The sequence below is a fragment of the Falco peregrinus genome, chromosome 7, assembly GCF_023634155.1.
Source record: "Falco peregrinus isolate bFalPer1 chromosome 7, bFalPer1.pri, whole genome shotgun sequence".
Taxonomy (NCBI): domain Eukaryota; kingdom Metazoa; phylum Chordata; class Aves; order Falconiformes; family Falconidae; genus Falco; species Falco peregrinus.
In genome coordinates, this window is record NC_073727.1 from 20,477,141 (window position 1) to 20,500,955 (window position 23,815).

General features: G+C 41.2%; 1 protein-coding gene across 7 annotated transcripts in view; it reads right to left on the reverse strand.

Annotated features, from left to right (window-relative positions):
* RP1L1 (RP1 like 1) overlaps window positions 1–23,815 on the reverse strand; it is a 45,356-nt gene that overhangs the window by 8,885 nt on the left and 12,656 nt on the right. For 4 of the 7 annotated variants that reach the window (XM_055811296.1, XM_055811298.1, XM_055811297.1 and 1 more), the window contains exons 2-3: window positions 19,047–19,704; window positions 405–570 (exon numbers count right to left, since the gene is read on the reverse strand). In XM_055811296.1, the coding sequence (XP_055667271.1) occupies window positions 405–570; window positions 19,047–19,685 (805 nt within the window). In that variant the 5' untranslated portion in view covers window positions 19,686–19,704. Of the gene's footprint in view, window positions 1–404; window positions 571–19,046; window positions 19,705–22,227; window positions 22,404–22,941; window positions 23,046–23,815 lie in introns of those variants that run through there. The other 3 variants (XM_055811295.1, XM_055811294.1, XM_055811299.1) reach the window with 3 other exon arrangements.

Sequence of the window (23,815 nt, forward strand, 5' to 3'; positions counted from 1 at the left end):
TCCTGATGCAGGCAAAAGCAGAAACACAGGCAGTATCAGACAGACAGACAAGGGGGTAGAGGATTCGTGGGAAATCTCAAGGGTTTGGGGAGTCTCAGAGGCACACACAGGAAAGGAGGGAGTTCTGGAAGGAAAAGGAGACACAGAGATATGAACGAGGAAGGGAAGTCAGCCAGACACAGGGAGCATGTAGAAGAAAGACTGGAGGGTGTAGGGAGGAAATCCTAGAAGGAAACCAGAGAAAAAGAAGGGGAGGATGGAAAGGGCTGGGAGGCAGAGAGAAGGAAGTACATTTTCCACGTGAAATCTGCACATTGGGGCAGTACAATAGGTGCCTGCAATCTCCATGTTGTGGGACACAGTTCTAGAGATGACTGTGCAATACGCCCCAGAGTTTTTCTTACTTTCATTGTTTTCATTGACATTGTTGCCGTTGGAACGGGGAGCCAGGTTGGGCAGCTTCTCCACTGAGTGTTTCCGCAAATTCTCCATCGATACAGGTTTAAATGGCTCCCGACCGACACACACCAGCACGCTGGGGCAGTGAAGCAGAGCCTGCATGCTGTCGATCTAGAAAGAGAAGAGCAAGTGGATCACCATAAGCCAATAAAGCAAAGCTAGATTCTTCCAGAATCCACTGAATCCAGGCCCAGAATCCACTGAAATTCACTTGTCACCTAAAATAAAATCAACATGGTTCTGGAGAACTTCAGGGTCCACCAGAGTCTGTTGGCAGGCTCTGTTGCAATATTCTTCTGTTGGTAGAGAAGCTCTGCTGTGCTTTAATCAGATCTCTGAAGATAAGGAAGGGGTGGGGGAGATTACCTAAGGGAGATGTCATTTATTGCAAGGTTTTACATCTCCTGGGAAAGATTTAAGCATAATCAATGTGGTAGTGAGGAAAGAGGTGGAACTGGAGGGGTTTTGGTTTCCCCTACAGAGAATTATACTCTTTAATTCTCCTAGTTCCTGTGTGGAACAGCAATAATTAGCTGGTGAATGCTACATTCCAGTTTGGCCATCGATTCTCTTCCTTCCTCTGCTCAGGAGAGGATAAGAGCTGTGACTTCCTCTAGTATTGCCTCAAATGCTGTCTCAGATATTACCCCAAGTATTGCCTCAGTACTGGACATTGTGGGACATGGTCTCTCAGTGTGGGAAGTGCCTGTGAAGGAATCTCCATTCCTCTGTGAGTGCCTAGGCTTATACATTGCCTCTTCGCCTTCACCGCATGACTTGTTTCCGGATTACACACCGAGGCCTTCATGTCAGCTGCAGCTAGTAACAGGGAGCAGGGCTAAATGTGGCAAAAAGTCACTTTTACCCCAATGCAACGTCTACCTAGGATCTAAAGGAGCAGGAATCAGTCTTGTGATGAGCACTTGCTAGGCAAAGCCTTGACCCCCTCTCCCACCATGTTTCTGCAATCTCTTATTTGAAAGACTGAAGTAAATCTCCCAGGTAAAATACCTGATGGCTTCCTAAAAGGATGACAAGGCTCTCTTTCTGTCCAGTGGCCAACATCTGGCAGCTTTATGCTATCAGGGGGTCTCCACAACCCAGCTAGGATGTCCCTTCCTCCTCAGCCTGCTACATCAGAGAACATCTCTACAGCATATGGGAGCTCACAGTGATAATGGACCAGACGACCACACAGTACGCTACCAAGATGTTAGCTCGCACCCGTGCTGGGCTGAGCATGATCTTGCCTGTAAGATGCACCCTGACCTCACCGTGTCATTTAATCATCAGCCCTTTAACCAGCAACCTAGTATGGAAGAGAACAAATCTCAGAGGAGCTGCGATGACAGTTCTGCAGTTGTCACATGTGCCTGGCATAACAGCGTGTGAGGAAAGGGTCTGGCGCTCTAAATATCCCTGCAGCCAAGGGATGACGAATCAGGCCCCCTTCAGAGCCCAGGCTTGTTGTTTGTGAAAAGCCTCTGGGGTTCTCTGAGATTAGTTAGTACTACTAGGGCTTTGAGAGGTAGCAAGATAATACTGCTGGATCTTCGGCAAGTAAGAGGAGGGTAAATGTGTGGAGAGTGAAAGGACAGAGGCAGAATCACAGTCTAGATCCAGTAAAACACATCTAGTGATTGGTCTTACGTGTATAGCATCAACTTTTTAGCGGGAATACACAAAAACCTCTTCATCTTCCCCTTAGTTTTCATTGTGTTTGCACCATAACAACACTTGCGAGCCGAGTCCCGTTGAGTTTGTTGCTATAAAAGCCCGCGGTAAGATAGGCTCTGCTCTCTAAAGGTTACATTGAGCATCACTGTAGGTAAGGCAATGAAACTGCCGAGTCTGTGTGAAGAGTACCGTGAAACAGTAATTAACCCTCAGATCTCAGTTTGTCTGCGTCTACTCCTTGCCATTTGTCAATAAATCCACTTCTGGTCCATGTATTTCTGAAGGAAACATCTTTCTAGCTCATTTCAAAAGTTTTTAGAAAGCTTATAATTTAATAAAATAAATACTTTGAGTAGGCTCTTGCCACCTATATAGCTCTTTTCCTTCTTTACTTTCCTGTTCTTTTTTTCTTTTGCTTTTTATTTCTTTTGTGAGATCTTTTGCCCTGTCCTCATACAAGTAGAAAAAAAGTGAGGGCAAAACTGGAGAAAGATAAAAGGAACTAGAGGGGGAGAAGAAAGAAAATTAGACATGAAATCTCTTCCTACCCTAACATATAACAATTTGTCTTTAAACCCCCGCCAAGTTCAGGAACTGTTTGTATTTGTAAAGGGCATTTTTTCAGTGAAAGCTGTTTTTTGCCCAGGGTGTTACCTCACACCATACTGTATCTCTGTAGATAGTATCTGATAGATACTTCAATCACATTCATCACCGCTGCGTTGAATGTGCAGAAAATAGATGGTGCCAATGAAACAGCTTGAGGAATCAGTGGAGCTGAGCCAGCCGAATTATTGCGTTTGCATACACTGCACAAACCAAGTCCTTTCAAATGGAATATACTTGTCTTGTGGGACTTAAAGAGTCTGTCACGTAGTATCTCTTGCATCATCAGCTCTTTAGCAGTGTTTTATACCTATAACATAACTTTTCTTCCTAATATCTTGCCAGCTTAATCTCTTTGAATTAATAATTGTAGAAATTAATCTAAAATCAGCACTTTGTAGTGTCTCATTGTTAAAAACATTTTGGTAGTCGTAAGTACAGCTGGACGTTTCCTAAGGGTTAAATACATCATTTTTCTCACATTGATTTAGTTTATTGCAACATCCTTTCTGTCAGGGCAGTAGAGTTGGGATAACAAGTCATCTCTGTTTGCCCAGCACAGAGCTTTCCCACACTGCTGCACGAATCCCATCCTCTCAATAACGCATCAGTGCCTGGACTATAAAAAGGACATCTGTATTCAGCACAATCAATATGACAACTTTTACTGGGGCTAAATTATCTCTGAACAGCATGGCCCCTTTAGGTGTTTAGCAACCTGCAGCTCACTCACAGTGTCCCAGGGTGACATCCTTTGCATAGGTTCTCAGACTTGCTTCTTTTTAAGGTATATTTAAAAAATATTTCTAATATGAAGGGATCAGATCCTGAGCCTGCAGGTGTGCAAGTGTCTTCTGTTGCTCCTGAATGTGATGAGTGAAACATCGGCCCCATTTGACCTGCGGCAGGATTTCCCCTAGCTTTTCTGAAGTCTGCATCACGCAGCTTAAAACTGGGAAAAACCATGAAAGCCATGAGCTTTTTTTGCTATGCTGTAAGAGAAGTGATCCTGCTTTTCTGCTTGGACATAACAACGACCAAAAAGTTACTGTGGCTTGTGAAACTGTATTTTCCATGCACTTTCTGCCATTGATTTTCATGCTGGGGGTGGAAGCAGGGTATCAAACAGAAAATTGGTGAAGCGGCTTGAGAGATAAAATTGCAAGACTCAGCAATAACACTGTGGTGAAAAGCAGACACAGTAGCTACTCATAATTCAGAAGCACGTGAGCCCCAGAGAAAGAGATTAAGTATTTGATCTGATTAATTTATGAGAAAGTAAACTGATGTTGAATTGCTGTTCAGGATAGGTAAGAGGTAGGAATGACCTTGCAGAGAGGACAGGGTGAATTCCAACATATGGGTTGCTGTTCAAGGCTGAGATGTGCCTCCTCAAGCACGATTCTAGTCTAACTCTCAGAAGTTATCCTACCCTAAAGTGATTTGTTCTTGGACTAGGCTTTTATAAGCAATGCTTTTGTAAGGAACTTCTACAGAGGTATATGTTATCGTTAGATGATGTTGATGATATCTAAGTTGTGAAAAACAAGGAACAGGCATCCTTCTGCAAATGCTGAGAACAAAGGACAGGAAGATAACAGCTAGATTTTTCCTCAGATTTTTGACATTTAAAATTTAGGTGTGTAGGACTGAGCTACTCAACCAAGGCTGTATAGTCCATGTAGAAAAGGCAGTTCCTGTACCCTGCATTGGACATCTCTTCTATTCTTTCTACTCTAAGACACACAAATCATGCTTTGGAGATGCCCCTTTCTCCTTTGGTGTAAGAACACATTGGAATGATTAGGAGAGATGTAGACATCTAAACTAAGGCAGATTAACTCCAGCCAACATGACTACTCAGTAGTTATCAGGAAGAATCATCTGAGCTCAGTGTTGAATATCAGTCTCCAATGTCCCAGGCCTGTGCTCCTTCTTGAAGGCCATATTATTTCAATGAGTTGTTGCTGTTAATTGCTGTTTTAGGAATACAACATGATTTACTTCAGCTGTGTAATATCAAATGTGGCATAATCCCAATATAAGTAAAATCAGTAATAGAACGGGCTGGGACAAAACTTTTAGGTCTTTCCTGAAGAGGGGGACTGTCAGTGCAGTAAATAGTGAATGATTTTGAAGGGTCCTTTAAATTTCTTGCAGCTGGTGAAAACCCAGGACTTTAGAGACTGTCTAAACTTTACTCTATTGGATCATTTTTTAATTTATTTATACAAGAAATTCCATTTAAACATAAGAAAACAATTTTTTTTCCACTGTGAGTGTGGCCAACAACTGGAACAGGTTGCTCAGATTTGTCAGATCTCTATCCTTGGAGATACTCAATACCCAGCTGGACACCCGAATAACCTGCTTTCGTTGACTGTGTTTTGAGAAGCGGGGTTGAATACAATGATCTCCAGAGGGCTCTCCCAACCTCAGCAATAATGTGATTCTGTGATTTATTGTAGGAGAGCTGGTTGTTATTTTCATATAGACATCAGCCTGAGGAAAAGTGTGGTGGAACCAAAAGAGTAGAAGGTAGATGTTCTTATGTGCTTTAGCTGTCACAATCAGCGGAGAAAAATAAATGCCATCAGGGTGGGATGTGTTTTATTTTAAAGCAGATATTTGGTGCTTTCTTTTAAGGTGTGGAGGGAAAATCAGAAGATGCATCAGTGATATAAAATGGTGGCTACTGGGTGGTCTGCACAGATTTTTTCTGACATTAAAATTTTCTTTTTTTGCTCAGAGATGCCATTTATCTCTTCTGCGCAGTAGCCTGCAAGGAAATCCTTCTGGTAAACAGATTCCTCAGTTCCCTCAGGATGCCACAGCAAGATTTTGACTACTCATGCCAGGATTAGTACTATTACAAGAAAACAGCATTACATCCCGGTTCAATTTAGCCATAAAAAGCAAAGGCAACTGATTGTGAATACGTAAAATCTGGTGATCGCCTGAAGGAGTTGTGATAGAGAAGGGAATGCCCTGCCCTATTGTTTCTCCATTAACTCATCACACTTGATTGTAGGCAAATTTTTACAGTCTAGGCTTCTTGCACATTGGTGGAGAGCAATCAGTATTTCTGGAGGACAGATCATTCCACCCCAGGAAAGGCACCTGACAGAGGTGGTACATCTCCCATTGGACATGCCTACCTTTTTCACTGACTAGAGAGAAAGGCGATCGTCTCAATGCAGTTGTCTAAATGTAGATACCTAGAGCAACTGGAGATGTTCTAAGGTATCTAGTATGTGCTTGAGAACAGCAGACAGGACACAAGACAAAGAGGAGACCTGTCTTCCACCAGACTGCCATCTGAAACCTGAGCAGGAAACATCTAGCATAATCATGTAGAGACAGTTAAAAAAGTAAGAGTCTTCATTTGCAAGCTGAATCCCAAAACACAGTAACTTCAAGAGTATTGTAGTCCATGACAAGTGAACAATCAGGACTAAAATGGAAGAAAATGAACGCCTTATGATAAAGGTCTTCGATGGGTTCAGAAGGAGTTCCACTGGATCGCTCAGACCTCGTACAAGCCCTCTTTTGAGTTCCCTCAGTGTAACTACCCTGTCATATGAACTCGTGAGAAGGGTTGCTCACAGGTAAGGCACTTGATCTTCAGAGGCAAAAATCCACTAAGCAAAATTCACAGGGAACAAGGTCTAGCAGTTTGCACTCGTTGGGCTGAAATAGACTCCTGTTAAAGTTTTGTTGTGTAATCCCTGAGAATGAAATTATGTTTCTCAATCTTACTATAAAACCTGATCCAAATCCCACTGTAACCAATGGAGAAAAACTTGCCGACCTCTACAGACTCTGGATCAGGAACCAGGAGGATTATGGAGGCTGTGAGTGAAGTTCTGGACCAGGAAGCAGAAAACTTGTTGCCAATACTTGCCTCTGTTGAAGTATTTGTGTTTATATCAGTTTCTGGCCCATAAACGACTGTGACGTCAAAGATCAGGTGCTGCCATGAAAAAAAAAAAATAATTGCAATTTGCTGTGTGTTAAACTTATATGCACAGACTCTTCCAAGGAAATGTCAGCTATGTCTTTAGGTTTCATTGAAGCCTTTGTGCTCCTGACAATAAAATTAGGATTTTTCAAAACAGTAAAAGGTTTGTTTACTTGCATACTTCATTCTCTCGTACCACATGAACTGCCTGTCACAGTGGGGTGTGTCATGTATGGGTTGGTTCAAGAAAGCTGGATGTTCTTTCCCATAAAAATGTTTCATAGATGTTACTCTGAGCCCCACTGGGAAGGCCACAATGTGTGAGGTGGAAATGAAAGGACATCCTCTCTTCTGAACTATGTTATATTTTTTCCAGTTTGGGTGCTATCCATTGGAGGATGGATTGTTTCCATGAATGTGACTGTACAGTACCTACCGCAAAGGGGCTGTGATCTCAGCAAGGACCTCTAGGTGCTACTGCAACACAATTAATAATAAAATCTCATCAATACCTAAACAGAAGACAGAGAAAAACATAACATCTCCAAAAAAAAGGACTCTGTTGCTTGTTGTGAACATGCTCTCTGGCTTTTCCCCGAGAAGAAAGAACCTTTGTAAACCTTATTCACCTCAGAAGCTGAATATAGATACCAGTTTCTGATGAAAGCAAAATGTTCGGAGATAACCTTTTGTTTTCCCTCTGCTGGCTGGTGGCCAACCAAAGGCATATAGAGTTAAAGAGAGAAAGAATGGGGAAATACTGCAAGACACGGTTGAGATCACAAGTCCGTAAGCTAATCCACCTTTCAAAGAAGTGCAGAGATGCAAGAAAGAAACAGGAAAAGCTTGTAACAGACACGTTGAAGAAAAGGCTAACGGGCTGAGTTCATTGCCTATCATGCTGACTTATTGCCTCATTTCCTTGTGCGCTTTCATCTGTTCCCTTTTGTCGTTCAGACTTACAACTCTGTGGAGTGCGAACAGCCCTTTTGTTTTGTACTTGTATTACATTCAATCCAGGGGCATCCAGGCTCTGAGCTGGGGTATTTCCATTTAACAATAATAACTTTTGTATTTTATTCATGCAAAGAATACATTTGCCCTTCCCTCCCCCAGACTTTGTGCTGGAGGAATTAGACAGTGGTTCTTCTGGGGAGTGGTTCTTTAAAGTGATGTTAATCTGTTGGTCAGAAGGTGAATCATGGGGTGTTGCCACTCCATGCCCACATACATATTAGCAAATTAGTAGAAGACAAGGAGGAGGAAGGTACAGGAAAGTGCCTTGCTTGACCTCACTTTCTCTAAAACCATCACAGGCCAAAAGGCTCTCCCCATCACGTCAGAAAGAATGCAGAACAAGAGGTAATGTTGAAGTGCAGAACTATTACACAGAAATGGATCTAATCCTCTGCAAACAGTAGCACCCAAATGATTTGTCCAGAAAAGAATACGCAGCATCTCTTCCATCTCCACAGCGAACCAAAGCTCACATGGTCTTTTACACACAAAATCAAATATCAGGTCCCAAAATCCACATGCAGGAAGGACAGGCACCAGTGTGTCAATTTGCTGAACATAAATTACATGCTGCTACCTTTATTTTATGCTTATATCATGGGAATATGGGCCAGCCAGTTGCTCTGGATGCTGAAATACAGCAATGTAAGACAATTTGTCATACCAACATTTTTTTAAAAAACCAGCATCTTCTCAAACTTTTCAGACATGAGCTGTCTAGTTTTCTGTTTTGACCACTGCATAAAGTTGCATGAAAAATGATAGCTTTGGGAGTTGTGATCTGGAAATCAGACCATGTAGCACTCAAACAGCCAAGTAAAATATGTGAAAGATAGAGGAATCATGCACTGCTTTCTCAGTCAACCACAGGCAAAGATCATGTTCAGCTATTGCACTGCTGGCAGCTCTTTCTGAAGTATTCACAGGCGCCTTTTCCCTGTGTGTGACACTTTGCACATGCGTAAAGAAAATATTCTGAGTTTGGCTCTGGAAATATTCTGGATTAACATGTCTTTCAGCAGTCCAGGAGAAATACTACAATCAGAAGTTTGGTGGCCATTGGAAATCTTTGGAGTAGCAGCAGAGGAGAAACACTGCATGGAAAAAGGGGAAAGAAGAGGGAAGACTGAAAATAAAAGAAAGGCATGAAGAAAGCCGAAATATTTTTGAGAAATATGTGAAGAGGACAAAAAGCGGAAGAAAACTGATTTACAGCCTGGTTCAGCTTGGAAGACAGGCTGCTAGGATTGTATGAGGGGTGCCACAGTTACTGCCTCTGTGGAGGATGAGCTGGTTCCTGGTGAAGACTATGGGATGCTTCCTGAGGACTTCCACTGAGTGCTGGATTGAATTGAGGAGGTCCCCACATTGCACTGACTTCATATGGAAGTTTTTGATGGCCTTTTGATGTGACCCTGTCAGCTCAAAATGAGGTCTGAGACTGCTCCAAGCTGCAAATCAGCCAGAGAAACAGAAAATTACTGTTAAGAGTACAAATTTCAACACGGAAGAGAGGAAGGCATTTCTTAGAAAGTTTTTGCTACAGATGTTTTACACCGTCTGACATGCTGTGGTACCTCACTGAAATCAGTCTACCACCTGCTCCTTTGGCACCGGGTTCATCAAATCTGGTCCATCCAACAAGAGCATTTGAAAATCATGAGTCAGACTAACATCCACCCCACCCCAAGCACCTGCCCTTATCCTCTCCAAGGGCAAGGATTAGCTTAAAAACTGACAAGTCTCGAAAAATGCTAAGCATTTGGTTCTTGTGATTATCTGTGTGGTGATTGAGTCAGTGGGAAGGATACAGCTCATGTGTTCAAGCTTTTCCCCGTGACCAGAAGTTCTCAAAAATTATTCTTTTTATAATGGGGAATAGCTACATCATGGATGAAAGGTTACTCCAGCGGGAAGTTGTTGGGGGGTAAAGAGGGAAGCACAACATAGATGTACTCCAACTAGTTGCAGGAGCTTGGACTGAGTATATAAACACTATTGCTCCTAAATCAAGCTCATAAATCCATATTGTTCTATGGTCTTACTATCCCAGGTGTCTCTTAGCATAAACATTTGCACATTGTGCTTGTTGAACACTATGGATACCGAACATGCACTCCAAAAGCTCAGGACAAAAAGAGAAATATATTTAGCTGAAAACACTGGTTTAATTGAATAATTTTCTCGTTATTGAGTCCAGTGTTTCCTTCCCAATTTGCAAAGTCTGTAGTACAAATGAGAAAGCTAGAAAGCTGTTTACTTCTACACAGTAGAAGTAGCTCTCCTGATGTTAATTTAAGTTATTTCAGAAAAGATGCAAGCTGAAAGAGAACTAGACCCTGCAAAGAGTGGCAGCAGAACCCTTTGAATTCTCTGTTCAGGGCCCAAAAGGATGAAGCAAATGGATGAAAATGCAAAACATGCCTTATTTTCCTGTCCCACTATTGGTTAAGACTCCAAAATCTGCATTTGGAAAACCAGATTTCCTTACGAAATAAACACCCTTTCCTGAAAAAAGTCTTTGCAGAAACAGTGATTTCTACATGTACTTAAAGAAAATTCACAGTTTTTCCAGGAGAGGGTGGAATTCTGCTACTCTCTGTATACTAGGTAAATGAATACATAGAAGTGTCATGTTCACAAATATTATTGCATATACTCAATAATATGATTGGAAATGTCTTTGCCCTGGATTAAATTCAAAAGAATTAGAAAGTAATTACACTTTGCTACATTATTATCGAAGGAACAAAATCTCCTTAGGCTAAGGGAATCATTTGCATTTGGTATATGTTAGATAAGAAAGTATTAGATTTGGTATATGTTAGATAAGAAAGTGGCTAGGACACGGGGTCCGTTTAACTACATGTTGTAAGGCACTGGGCCAAATGATTTCGGGGCATCTCAAAGGTTCATAAAACACACCTGGATATGAGTCTTCTGATGGATCAGGTTCATGGAAAGTTTTGCTGAGGTTTACAGATAGCTTGTGTAAATCTCATTTGAGTCATTGTGGTTTTGGCATGGAATCAGAGAATATTGAACCTGAAACCTGTGGTTTGTTTTTAGACTATGAGTCACACACATGGTGGGTGGAAAGTGGTACAGCTCACTTGATAACAACGGTTCGCACCAGATGAGGGGCTGAAATTGGTTGCAATTATTCATACCCGAACACAGCACGAAACCAAGTGTCACAGTGAGTATGTCAACATGGAATCAGAACATTAAATATCCCAAGGAGGGAAATTATCACCTTTCTTCTCTTATTGTTTATACATAGACCACATTTTAAACCAGTTTATTTGCCTCCATTTATCCCATTTCCCTCTTACAGCTCCATCAGGGTCTTGATGACACCTGTCATGAAGACAGATGAGCTTGTTAGCCCAAACATTAGTGGCCTAGAGGATGCCTGCAAGCAGTTGACAGATGTCCTAGAAATGGCTATATGGATGTGTAAATCTGAGTCAGGAAATATGTCAGACAAGCCTGTTTCCTGGCCTTGCACCCTAAGGTCGCTGCAAATGCAGTCATTAGTATCAAGAACCATTTAATAATAGTGTTAGGCCAATAACTTTGGTAATAACAGCTAAAAATAAAGGTTCTGTCTTTACTGCTCAATTAAACAACTCTGGATATAGGGCACTGGAATAGGGTTGCCTGTACTGTTAAATTTTTGGAATGGTCTTCAGTGCATTTAGAGCCTGGATCAACTGGTACTCGACCAAGCAATTCCTGGGCAGATCTGGGAGTTAACAGACACCAGGGAACATTTTCTAAGAGGCAACTTGAATGGCCACCTAATTTTAGAAGCTGTGGGAATTTGACCCTGTTTTGGAGGCTTCTTAGTATGGTTATGTACAGACAGTGCCATTTGGTGTCAGAGACAGATACGTGCCCTGATACTATTCTGTCTAGTTGAGTAGCTGTAGCCCATGGTGCTGCTTCTGACTGAGGAAGATTTTAGCCTACAGGTTGCTGGAGACTGGGAAAAAACACCAGAAAAAGAACCGCTTTGTATGTGCCCTTCTGTCTTTCCCTAAGACTGCTACAACTGGCCACTGCCACAGATGGCTTGATTTGACCCAGAATTGTTAGTCTTGCCACAGCATTTAATGTGTCTCGTTCCAAACAAACACAGAAGAAAAATGAGGGTCCTTACCCCAAGGAGTTTCTAATAACTAATCCTTTACAGTCTCCAGTTAGTGGTGCCTGAGGAAGCATTCCTTAACTCATGATTGCTCCCCTGATTAACTTGCACAGTAATTCTCTGATCCCTCAAGGAAATTCGGTTGCATGCAGTGCTCATTCTGCAATGTTCTCACTTGCACAGTCTAAGGCAAAACAGCACCTTTCTGGTTATCTACTCTGCCTTGCTACATAACAGACCGGATCAGATTCACTCATTAAATATAACAACTTATGGTTAGCCCTGAGCATGAGCAAAAGGACATCTAAGTCTTGGCCTGACCCCAACAAACATAAAGCTAGCTGCATCCCTTGGAAAACTTTTCTGACGGTTGATAAATCCCATTTGAGAAGCTCATGCTAATCACCACTGGTAGCCATAAAATATGTAGACTATTTGCCATAACACAATGTGGTTTCAAACGCCACACAAGAAGGAGTATTGGATTTTAAGGAAGAATTTGTTTTCAGTTTTGTTTTAATTTAAGACAGTCAGTAAAAGGAAGGCCTTGTGAATCAAGAGTAAGTGCAGAGATCAGGACATCTGTGACTAGACACATAGTCATGTTGCTGGGTTCCTGTGACTTAGAGAAGTCTTGATGACTGTGCAGATGGTGGACTCTGGATAATTGCCATTTTGAAGGGAAATCCTCTGTTGCTGTGCGGTTGCTGCCACATAATCCTGCACGTCATTTCTTAATTGTCTGTGAGGATTTCTGCCCTTTCTATGATCTCTGTCTGCCTTTTTGCCCCTAAAGGCATTCTTCCCTCTCCAGAGGCACAGGTGGGGATCTGCACATAGGTGCACTCTCCTGTGGTTTAGACCATGGAGAAAGAAAATCCACTAGGTTGTACAAGAAATTCCCAGAATGGAGGTTGAAGTCTTTCTGATGGACAAGATAACCTACAAATTTTACTCTAATTCTTTTAATTGAAATATTTGCTTAGTAGTGCACCTAGTCCCTTTTTAGTGTAGAAATGGTGTCCCTAGTTAAAACTAAGAAAGCTGCAGTTTTCAACTGTGTCATGAGCCAAGTGGTCTATAGATGTAGAGTCCCATGTCTTATGTTTGCTAATATTTCAGTATCTGGAGTACTTCAAAACACGTGCATGAAATCTTGGGCCTGGGTTAATTTTAGTGGCTAGTCTAAGTCAGCCTCCGGATCTTCTTCTATAGTCAATAAAGAGAGGCCAACAGACGAAATTACCCCCCATCCTAAATGCCTAATAAACTGATCACATTTAGATGAATTAAATTCAGGCCTGTTTATCTTTTACTGCAAAAACTTGCACGAAGTTTCAGTGGCAAGTTTCTGACATGTCAATGTTAACCTGAATAATAGAGTTCTCTATTCAGGCACTATTCCCAGTTAATCACCTGGAAAAAGAGTCACTTGACCTGAAAATAACTATGAGATTCATGTTTTTTACTTGCTGAAAATTTAAGTGAGTTTTCTAAGCTAAATTAAACTTCTTTTCAGTCCCTTAGTCATCAAATTACTACTCTGAATTAGAAACTGACAACAAAAACCGCTGTTAGTTTGGGAAGAGGGGCTCCTGGCCCTGCTGAAATCAGTGCCCAAATATTTAAATGCCTATTCACTTCAGTGGGACTAGCTCTTCCTTCCTAGTAGGCAGTCTACTTGATGCTTAAGAGTAAAAATACTGCTTTCACCTCATTGAAGGCTTCAGGAGTTAGCTAGAATAGAAATTCAAATGCGTAAATAACAACAGAACCTCTCTGGATTTATACTAACATTGGAATCAGGTTCTTTCAATCACTGTTTCTACTGACCTGAGGTTTATAATATTATTAAAGGCTAATTCTGAATTCATAGCACTGAGGAACTCTCTGGGCCAAGACCAATGAAGACCAAGACCATGATCTGGGCCACAGAAGAAACAACCAGTGAATAGACTGACCTTTCCCAGCAAGTTAATAAAGTAAATTGCGAAAACATGAGCAAGGTACACAAGCAGACAAATGGGAGCAAGAAAAGCCAAAATAACAGCAAAATAAATGTGATCACAAAAGCAAGAGCTGTGCTGGCCTTCAATGGATCGTGATGCTACAATATCACTTTTGACCTTATAATGACCATTATCTGTATTAGGATTCTGCATAGCTGCCCATGACCTTCTTCTGACTTTGTTCCATGAAAAAGAGTTAAAATTGTCAGTTTATTGGCTTCATTAAATTACTAGCATTTCTTCCTTTTCATGTAAAACTTTACACTAAAGCAAAATTATTTTTTTAAAAAACAACAACAACAACAAAAAAGATGCAAAATAAGGGCTATAAAATTAAATGTGAAAAGTTTTGTCTGGAGAAAAAAATGTACTGATGTGCAAAACCAGCAAGATCTGCCGTCCAAAGAGTTTATTTCCCTGTGAGTTATGATTGAATTAAACTTAGAGGTATATTGGAAACATTTGTGGACTAGTTGGACTATGAAAGGAAGAAAAGACTTTTCTCTGCTTTTTCAATTCAACACTACATGAAAGGAACACAAAACAACAAGCCTGTGCCATGTGTGCCTACGTTTATACCCACATAAAGACATAGTAGGAAACCAAAGACATGTAATTTTGAAGCGTTCTGGATTAACTCAACAAAATGGTAAAGGTATTAAACCAGAGCCACTGGGATAGTGTATGCCAACCATACACTATGTGGCAGAGGTGATTTAACTTAAGATCTGAGTTTAGATCTGGAGTTATAGTAGGAGATTGAAGGGGCAACATTCAGGTCTATGAATAGCACTTCCATTGATGCTTGATTCACCTGTAGGAGAGGAGATTTTTCCTTTGTTGTGTTCAGTTTTCAAGAGATCAAGAAAACACTGGCAGCAAGAGATGGTGTGAACCTGCTATTAAACGCTGTGAATTATGTTAGCCTAAGCCAGACAAATACTATGACACAGTAGTCCAGATGCATTGCTTAGGAGTGAATCCTACTGTTATTCAGCTAATCTGTCAAACCATGGGAATGAATTACAAAAGTTACTGTTCCACACAATCTTAGCCCTTTTTCCCAGAAATAATGTCCTCTGCAACAAATCTTGCAAAAAAAATTACATAGACATGTGATAGAACAAGTTTACAAAATTATTAAAAGGTAATTCAAATTATTATCAAAGAGAATAACATAAGAAACAAGGAAGTAGCCAAGAAATATTAAGCAGCCAGACACCTTTGAATAGGCATGGAAGAATGGAGGCTTGTTTTCATTACCTCTAACAGAAAATGCAAATGTAAGTATAAAGGCAAGATGTACAGTCAAAATTAAACTTCAGCCCAGCTGATTTCAGGAAATCCCCCAAATCACATGACAAACTCACTGTTTTCACTCCTCAAAGAAACCATTAGTATCTGGTGAAAACTCTGGAACACACTAACTATGTATTGGGAACAGAGATCTTGAAGATGAGGTATGACACGAAAACTTAGCTGGAAGAGCAGAAATGCTTTAGGGAATCCTTATGAAAGGAGAAGATTGGAAAACCCAAGAAGAGTGACTTTTTTTGTGGTTTAAATGCTTTGCACCTGAGACTAGAATAACAGCTCCAGAATGTCCCAATAGGAATGATCATCGAATACGCAGTAACAAACAGTTAATAAGCAAGAAGTAAATTATTGAAATTAAGAATGGCCAAAAAAATAACTTTAAAGGATTCCACAGAAAAGGGATTAATAATTGCATATTTCCTAGCTATGTGTAAGCTGATAACATTGATCAGGCTGGACCCATAGTCACTGACCACTGCAATATTCTACACAAGAATAAAAGGAATGCAAATTAAATTAATAAGGAACCGAAGATGAACTGCCTATTGACAAGATAGTAATGAAAACATATATATACAAAAAAGGAATCCCAGGGGACTGTGGAGAGATTAAGCAATGGTGTTTGATTCACACTCATTTCTGCAGATGGAAAACATGGAAGAAAAAACAGCAGAGGTGTACGGTCTTTATGGGACCTTTGGGATTTATCATGGAAAATACCATTATCACTACATCAAGGGTAATCTTAAACTCTGTAGCATGCCAGAAAAGATAATCTAGCTGCAACAAAGAGCATCAATATCTTTTCAAGTGGTGTTCCTGTGCAGCTTGGGCTGACCTGTTTCCAGAAACAAAGGCTGTTTCTGGAAGTAGGGGTGCAAAACAAGTGACAAAGTTATTGACATGTTGTTTCCTGCAGAGACCTACATAGCTTGTCACTTACACTGTCAGCAAAGATATTAGTGTGTAAAACTTAGTAGGTGTCACCAGCTTCTGGTCAGTCACTCTACCCACGTCACTCTTGCTGTGTCTTGCCACATCTTGGCACTTTGGGATGAGATCAGACTCTGGGAGAATAGAGTTAGACAGGATGACCACCACTGCAGAGCTGAAAATGTGAGAGATTGCTGCATGTCTTCAGATGGAAAGAAAGATGGAAGTTGAATAATAGTGAATATCCTGTGTTTACGGAGTGTGTATTTAGCATATATCCCAGGTAAAGTGTTGGGTTTTATAATGACTAGAAGAAAAATTGTGGGAGACTCATTTAAGAATCACAAGGAGAACATTAAGACTGCACTAAGAAGGCGGCAAAACTTTTCTCTAGATAAATGAGCAAAAATTCTCTCAAAAGGCAGGAGTGAAGTACCACTACACAGGATTATCATCTCCATGTGGACTGGAGTCCAAGTCTTGAAAACTGGAGAAATCAGTGACAAAATAAAATACTGATCCCTAGATTATAACACATCTTGGCAGCAGGGCTGGGTTTGTTTTTATACTTTTTTTTTTTTTTTTTTTTTACTTACTTGGGTTGGCTACATCTGTAGATGTGAAGCAAACAGTGCCAGATGCCATTCTTCAGAATGGATGTAAACTGAAGCAACCTGGCTGCTCAGCTGTTGGGACGCCATTACTCTGACCCAAGACCAAACCAGGGAAGATGTTAAGAATTTAGTAGAATGGAGAAAGATGAGGTCTTCTAACATTTTTTAGTTCATTAGTATAGTTGTAGTAGTGGTACACAGAAAACTTGACCTTGCAAATAAACTGATGGAAACTAGAAAAAGAGAACTTAACTGATTCTGAAGGCCTCTAGACACTATCTTTGGCCAAGTCCAAGTTCAACGGACTGTCATCTTAGTCTCAACAGCTGTATGGGAACTTAGCTACACACCTCATTTACAGAAACCTTTAGAGACTGACAGCCAGGTAGCTGAATCTGAAATGAATCAGCCAGGTAGCTGAATCTGAAATGAATCCAACTTCAGATACCCAGTCATTTAGACAGGTTCTTGGAAAACAGCTGTCCAAAGTGCCTATTTCTTTCCATTGACTGCTGAAATAGCCTAGACCAGGGGACCAGGGGTCCTCAAACTTTTTAAACAGGGGGCTGGCATGCGGATGAAGTGGCAGGCAGTCATCTGTGGCTGCTTGGTTTCCCCCCCAACCCCCGGGGGGGGGGGGGGGGGCAGGAGGACCCTGGGGGCCCATATTCAGCCCACAGGACGTAGTTTGAGGACCCCTGGCCTAGGGCATGGGACTCATCTTGTCTACTATGCAGTTGCCTACAAGCGAACCATTTTTTTCTGCTCTCCCATTAGGAGAAACACTGACTCTGGACACACTTAGAAAAGATGAATCCCACAGTAGGGTGGCCAGCTTGCTCATCTTGGATGTAGACAGCTGACTGTTAGGCCATAAAGTCTGAGGAGATGAAATATCTATTCTGCGTATCCTAGGCCATGCTTGGTTTGTCCATGGCTATGTTTCTTCTCCTGCTCCTGAGTCCCATCCCATAAATCCTTAGTTTCTACAGGACCCTCAGTGTCCTAGCAAGATTGTAATGTCACTTGCTTGGCGTGCGTGGAGTGGCACTGTCTTTTCCCTGGCATTTCATCTCATCTCTGACTGCAGTCAGCCTGACACTCTTTTAGTCTCTAGTTCAGTAGGGCTGGGAAAGCTGTAGCAATAGGATGTTTGGGAAGGACATTTTCCTTGGATCCTCCAGCTGAGAACAGGAAGTTCTTTCCAGAGTGATTGGCATAGCAGAAAGCACTGTGATATGACATGTTGCCTCCACCAGGAAAGATGGCTGAAGGCACCATTATCCCCTCCCTCTCTCCATCACAGCTGCACACTCCTGTCCCTGTGCCAAGCCAAAATGATTTGGGTTAAAAATATTCCTCCTTTTTTTTTTTTTCTCCCCTCCTGGATTGGTCATTTGAACCCAAGTCATTTCAGTCATCTGGTTCAGAAAGTAACACCACAAATTCTTGTAACATTACCACTGAGGAGCTGGCACACAGCACTGTAAAGGTGGAAAAAGTGGCAAGAAGCGGGATAACTGCTCCACTCAGCTGCATTGCCAGGGACAAATCGGGCTAACATGTGACACCTCTTCAGAAGAAATGGAAGTACAGGTTAGTCTATGTTACAAAGAGACGGAGAAAAAATCTGGAGAATCTCAGGTTTGCCAGGAAATTCCTTTGGAAACAGAAGAACAAAGGATTTGTTGTGCCCTGAATTTATTATAATGGTCAATCTCAGTTGGCACATTTACCAAAGCATCAATACAAATGAGTTTCCTGATCCTACTCATACCCTAATTACTCACACATTGATTAGTTATATTACCATAACGCTGAGGATCCCACATAATGAGCAGGACCCTGTTAGGAACTATGCAACCACAAGGTGCTACCTGAGGGACATCTTATTCTGTTGAATTCCTGATTGTTAGGTACAGAAAAGTTAAGCCTCTGTTGGGATGTGCCTCACAGGAGAAGGTTGAAAACTCCATTACTAGAAGTTTATTTAGGGTTCTATACTCAGCTGTAGAACATTGAGTTTCTGGGCTTCTGGCAGAAGTTGCCTCCCATTGACTCAAAACAATATCTGATGCATAAAGTTCTTGAATTGTTGAACAAGTTTCTTCTATATCATCCCTTCATGTAATTAATGGGGAGGTAACTAACGTGACACTAACTACACAAGCTCAAAGGATTAAGGTAATGTGGGTAAACTATTGGCCCCATGAGCTAATAGATTTGCATCACTGATGCAAAGCTGATGTGGTAACACCTGTTAGAATAACTGACCAGCACCAGGTGTCAGAGATACTTGCCTTCTTCCCATCAGCAGTGTAGAGTTTCTTTACTGGGAACTGCAGGATCTCTGAAATCTCATCCAGGAGCGTTTTGAAACTCCTGGCATTTCTGCGATTCAAGATAATTGAGCGTCGAAAACCACTTTCCCCGTTTTTAACTAGAGTGATTTTCTTGGGTATTCTGGGGCCGTGGTGAGTGAAAGGTGCGGAATAATCTTCAAGCTTGCCCTCCTGAGCTGCTCTTCTCATGGTACTGGAGGGACGACCATTTCGCGGAGGGCCTGGCCTGTGTCCCACAGAAGTGATGTTAATAGGTTTGACATACTTCTTGTCGGAGCAAAGGTAGCATCCTCCATCCTCCAGCTGGTCCAGCTCACTGATGCAATGTATTCCTCGTGGGGTAGTGATGGTCCGTACCCCAAATGGCAGTGGGACCCGATGAGAAAGGTCATCCATGAGTGCATTGAAGCTCTTGAAGCTTCTCTGATTGATGGCCATCTTGACTCCTGCAAACTGAGGATCTCCGCTCTTGAAGAATGTTATTTTTTTGGCTGGGGGTACCCTGGTGACAGTGCTTGTCCGAGCCACGGTGGGAAAGGGCTGCTCATAGTTGTAGGAGCTAGTGGTTGACAGGTAGTCATCAGGCATCTGATTCATCCCTCTTGCTTAAAGGTAACTAGAACAGAAGCAAAAACAAGAGTAGAGTTTGAGTCACGCAGAATCAGTGCCTGACTAGCATGAGAGCAAAGTTTGTTTTCCTGACGACAGTTTTACCATCTATGCTTGACCAAGAGCAGATTTACCAACACGGAGCTATGAACTCACTGGCTCAGGTAGACAGGAGGAAACACAGCAGGAAGAGTAACCATAACCCTGCTCCTCACAGTTAAATCATCCTTGTCCTGCAGATGCCAATGAGAATTCAGTCAATGCTAGTCGCCCCTAAGGCACCAAAACTATGAGTCAGACCCCAAGCAAAACCCACAAAAACTGGTATTTGTGTATTGTTGTCCTTTGGAGTTTTGTGTCTTCCTTGCTTATATTTTTGAGGTTTTCTCTGAAACAATCAGAGCTAGTGATTACTTCAGGTTTATTTTTACAAGCAGAGCGCTGAGATTCTCATGTAACCCTTTAACCCCATGAACTGGGGCATAACAAATAATACAACACAACTGAATTTGTTCATGTAGAGATTGCACTTTGTAGCACACAACCAGTCCTGAGTGTACTGCAGGGCAGAGTAGCCTGGGTTCAGAACCGTTGCACATGGTCATGCCATAGACCGCTAAGGCAAGGTCTGGATGAAAATCCAAAGCAGCAGTGCAAACAGATAGCAGTAAGAACTATGACAAGACCTCAAAGAGAACTACAAAAGCTGATTCTGCTAAACAGTGGGAAAATTTGAAAGCAACCTGGTAAGCACAGGTGTGAGGAGAACGATCTGCCCAATTTGTGCCAGAGAAGCTGGTGTCCTTCACTTTCAAAACTAAGCTGACTTTGGTGTTTAAGTCTGGTGGTTCAGCCCCATCTTTTGGAACCCAAATGTTTGTAATGTCTTTGCCATGATGGAGACAAGTGGAAAGGAGTCTGGACTCTACTCTTTCTTACTTGCCCTTATTGAATGCATTGTCTTGGAAGTCCATCACTAAAAAATTCAGACCCCACATGGAATGAAACTACTATGTCCAAAAAGAAGACACTTTGGTTTTGACATGGAAAAAAAAAATATTAGCAGTATTTACAGCTGCTAAAACATCAGCTGTAATGAGTACAACAAATGTCTATTTCATGAATATGAACTATCCACAGTTCACTTGGAGTCAATGACTCAAATGAAGATTCTCAAAATGGCCTTTAGGGATGTCATCGTCTGGTCAGAAGTTACTTCCCAGAGATAGGCAGCAAACCATTTGAATTGTTAGTAAGGAAGACAGTAGCCTGTCTTGTAGCTTGCAGATGATTCTGGCTACAAGAACCTACAGCCAATTTATGTTCCAAATTATGTTCTTAGTTGATAGCAGTTTTCTATTGCAACTTTAAAAAAATCTCTCACAAGAAAGAATTTTTTTTAAATGTTCACAAATTAGATAGAAAACAATAAAAGCATTCCTAAAGACTTGTTTCCTTCAGTTTGCTCCTGGTTATACTACTTGTAGCAGCTTGATAAAGTTCTAGTTTCAAGAAAATAATCATGCTGCTCACAAATTATTCTTTGGTCACCACGGTTTGGTGCTTATCTTCTCTACATTTTAGAATAAAACCATTATTTTCTTGCTACTCTCAAGTGAAGTATTTGTGCACTTTATACTACAGCAAATTCACTCCTGCAATAAATGGGAGTTTAACCTCAGCTAGGTGAGAAACGACCTTAGGCAACATTTGAAAGATTATTATTTAGACAAATCTCTGCTTTTTTATATCCATGTACACTGACAAAGGTATCAGTATGATTTACTCTTTCCATGTACATTTTTGACCAAGCAATTATTTACTTATTTCCCAGTTAAAGGTCAATCCATCACTCTTTCTTCAAGGGAAAAATACATCTAATTTCTCTATTTATCCACAGCTTTCAGAAAAGTGGCTTTAACTTTTTCTCCATGAGTCCCACATTAGAGCTTTCAGACACTGGCAGCATAATTTCCAAACAAACCCATTATCCAAATTGTAGTCCCTGGACGAATGGTGGTCCACAATATCCTGGATGCACTCCCAGAAATCTAACTGCTTCCCAAGGATTTATTCTACTTTTTTTTTCAAGCTGTGAGATAATACTGTAAGAAGTACAAAAAAAAAAAAAAAAAATAAGAGGACAAATCATAAAATACTTTGCCAATACTAATTTTTGGGGAGAATAATTTCACAAGACTGTTAAGGGATCACCAATATAAAGGAACATTGTGCCATAAGTTTTGGGTGATAAGAATTGGTTACCCACACAAGCCTAGATGATCTGTCAGATCTGTTTTTATGAAGCAGTACATAATGTGAAGAAAGAGCCTTCCACAAAAACCTTGCATGAAATATTAACAGTTCCCACAAGGAGAAGTTCTGTATTGTCCATTTGAAGCCTTAGAATGGGAAGGGGATTCTACTGCATATCTGGCAAGGCAACAAAAATGGTCATCTTGCCCTTTCTATAGATACATAAAATATAGATACATAAAAGAGGAGCCTCAATGCATATTTTTATACTTACATTGAAATACGTCATGCCTCTTGCTCAAGATGACTTTTTCTCATAGAATATCCAAGAGATTAAAAATAAATCAGCAAAATATTTTTTTTTTTAAAAACCCAACACAGCCAAACTACCACCTCCAGGATCTAATGCACTGGACAGTGTAGGGAACAGCTTTAGCAGGTTACATGCTGTCTGTCAATCAAACTGTCCTCAAAATGACTGACCACAGCTTGGAGGGTTAATCAGGACTGTGTTGCTAAGGATAGAAAGAAAAGCTACCTAAGCTGCTGGAGAAGGCTCTCAAATCCACTGGGGCTTTAAGCAGTTTGCCCAATCCTTCCCTTGCTCGCACCCATGTAACTCAGGTATAAATCTGACTCAGTGATACTCCTCTGAAATCATACCGGTGTAAATGAGAACGCAGTCAAGGCCAAAAATGTAATATTTTCCTTTTGCATAAAGGCCTGCAGAGACCTGAAAAACTTTCCTAGGCCACCCCACTCATCGACTCCCTGCTCATCCACAATACTTTGGCATCAGATTTATCTTTTGGGTAACTCCAGGGAAATCAATGGAGCTCAAGTAAAGATGATGGTGGCCCTTAAGGATTTGTGTATATGGTTGTTACTTCTCAGCTGGTTGATAGTAGCTTACTCGGGACATTGATGACATCCATAACAACTTCTTAGTGAAATACTGTCTTAACAGGAAAATCTGGTGAGTCCTAACCTGAATATTTCGAAGTTCATGGCAGGTGTCAGAGTCAAAGTCTCAGATGAATGCTCGACAACTGAGTGTCACTGAGATTGGGTCATGAAAAAAGGACAAACCACCTGTGAATGATAAATAATGGGAAATTACTTGTTTTTTCGTAATTCCCATAACTCATGAGAGCTGTCCAGCTTTCTCTAACACTCCCTCTTTGCAAAGAAAACACATACACACACCAGAGAAATTAATCAGCTGGATTCAGGTACAAAATGAGTGGGAAGTCTCACTTTCATATGGCCTGGAATTCTTGTCTTCTAGCAATATTTATTTGTTGCTTATGTACCCATCACACCTGTGCACCTATATCACTTTGAGCACTAAGCACCTTCTTTTGTAGAAAGCAATTACTCGCAGAGAGACCAGAGTCATAAAGTGCTTTTATTGGAAGGTCAGCAGTCTGGGGGTCCTGCAGGAATAGGTTTGGCAAATTTCACATATCAAATCCTTAACATGAATTTTCCAAACGTCAGGTTTATGTTTGAGCCATTACACAGTCCTCTTCATACAGCATTGCTTTTCCATCTGTGGGCAGCACACTTAGGGTCAAGAGACCATTCCTGTGGGATCCTTCACCCAGAAGAACAAGTCATCTCTCTGTAGCCTTGCATCTACTATAAGAAGTCAGCATCTTTACTGGAAAATTTGTAGGAGTCCATCCACAGGAAAGACTGAACTCCTCATGGAGGCCATTCTACTCAATCAGGACTGTGACAGGCAGCCTGGCCCCTATTTTTAAATTTCTCATCACAGTTCAAAATAGCATCTCAGAAAGAGTAAACTACAGTAGGCAGGCAAGTCACACACTCCGAAACCCTATCACACCTCTGCTATC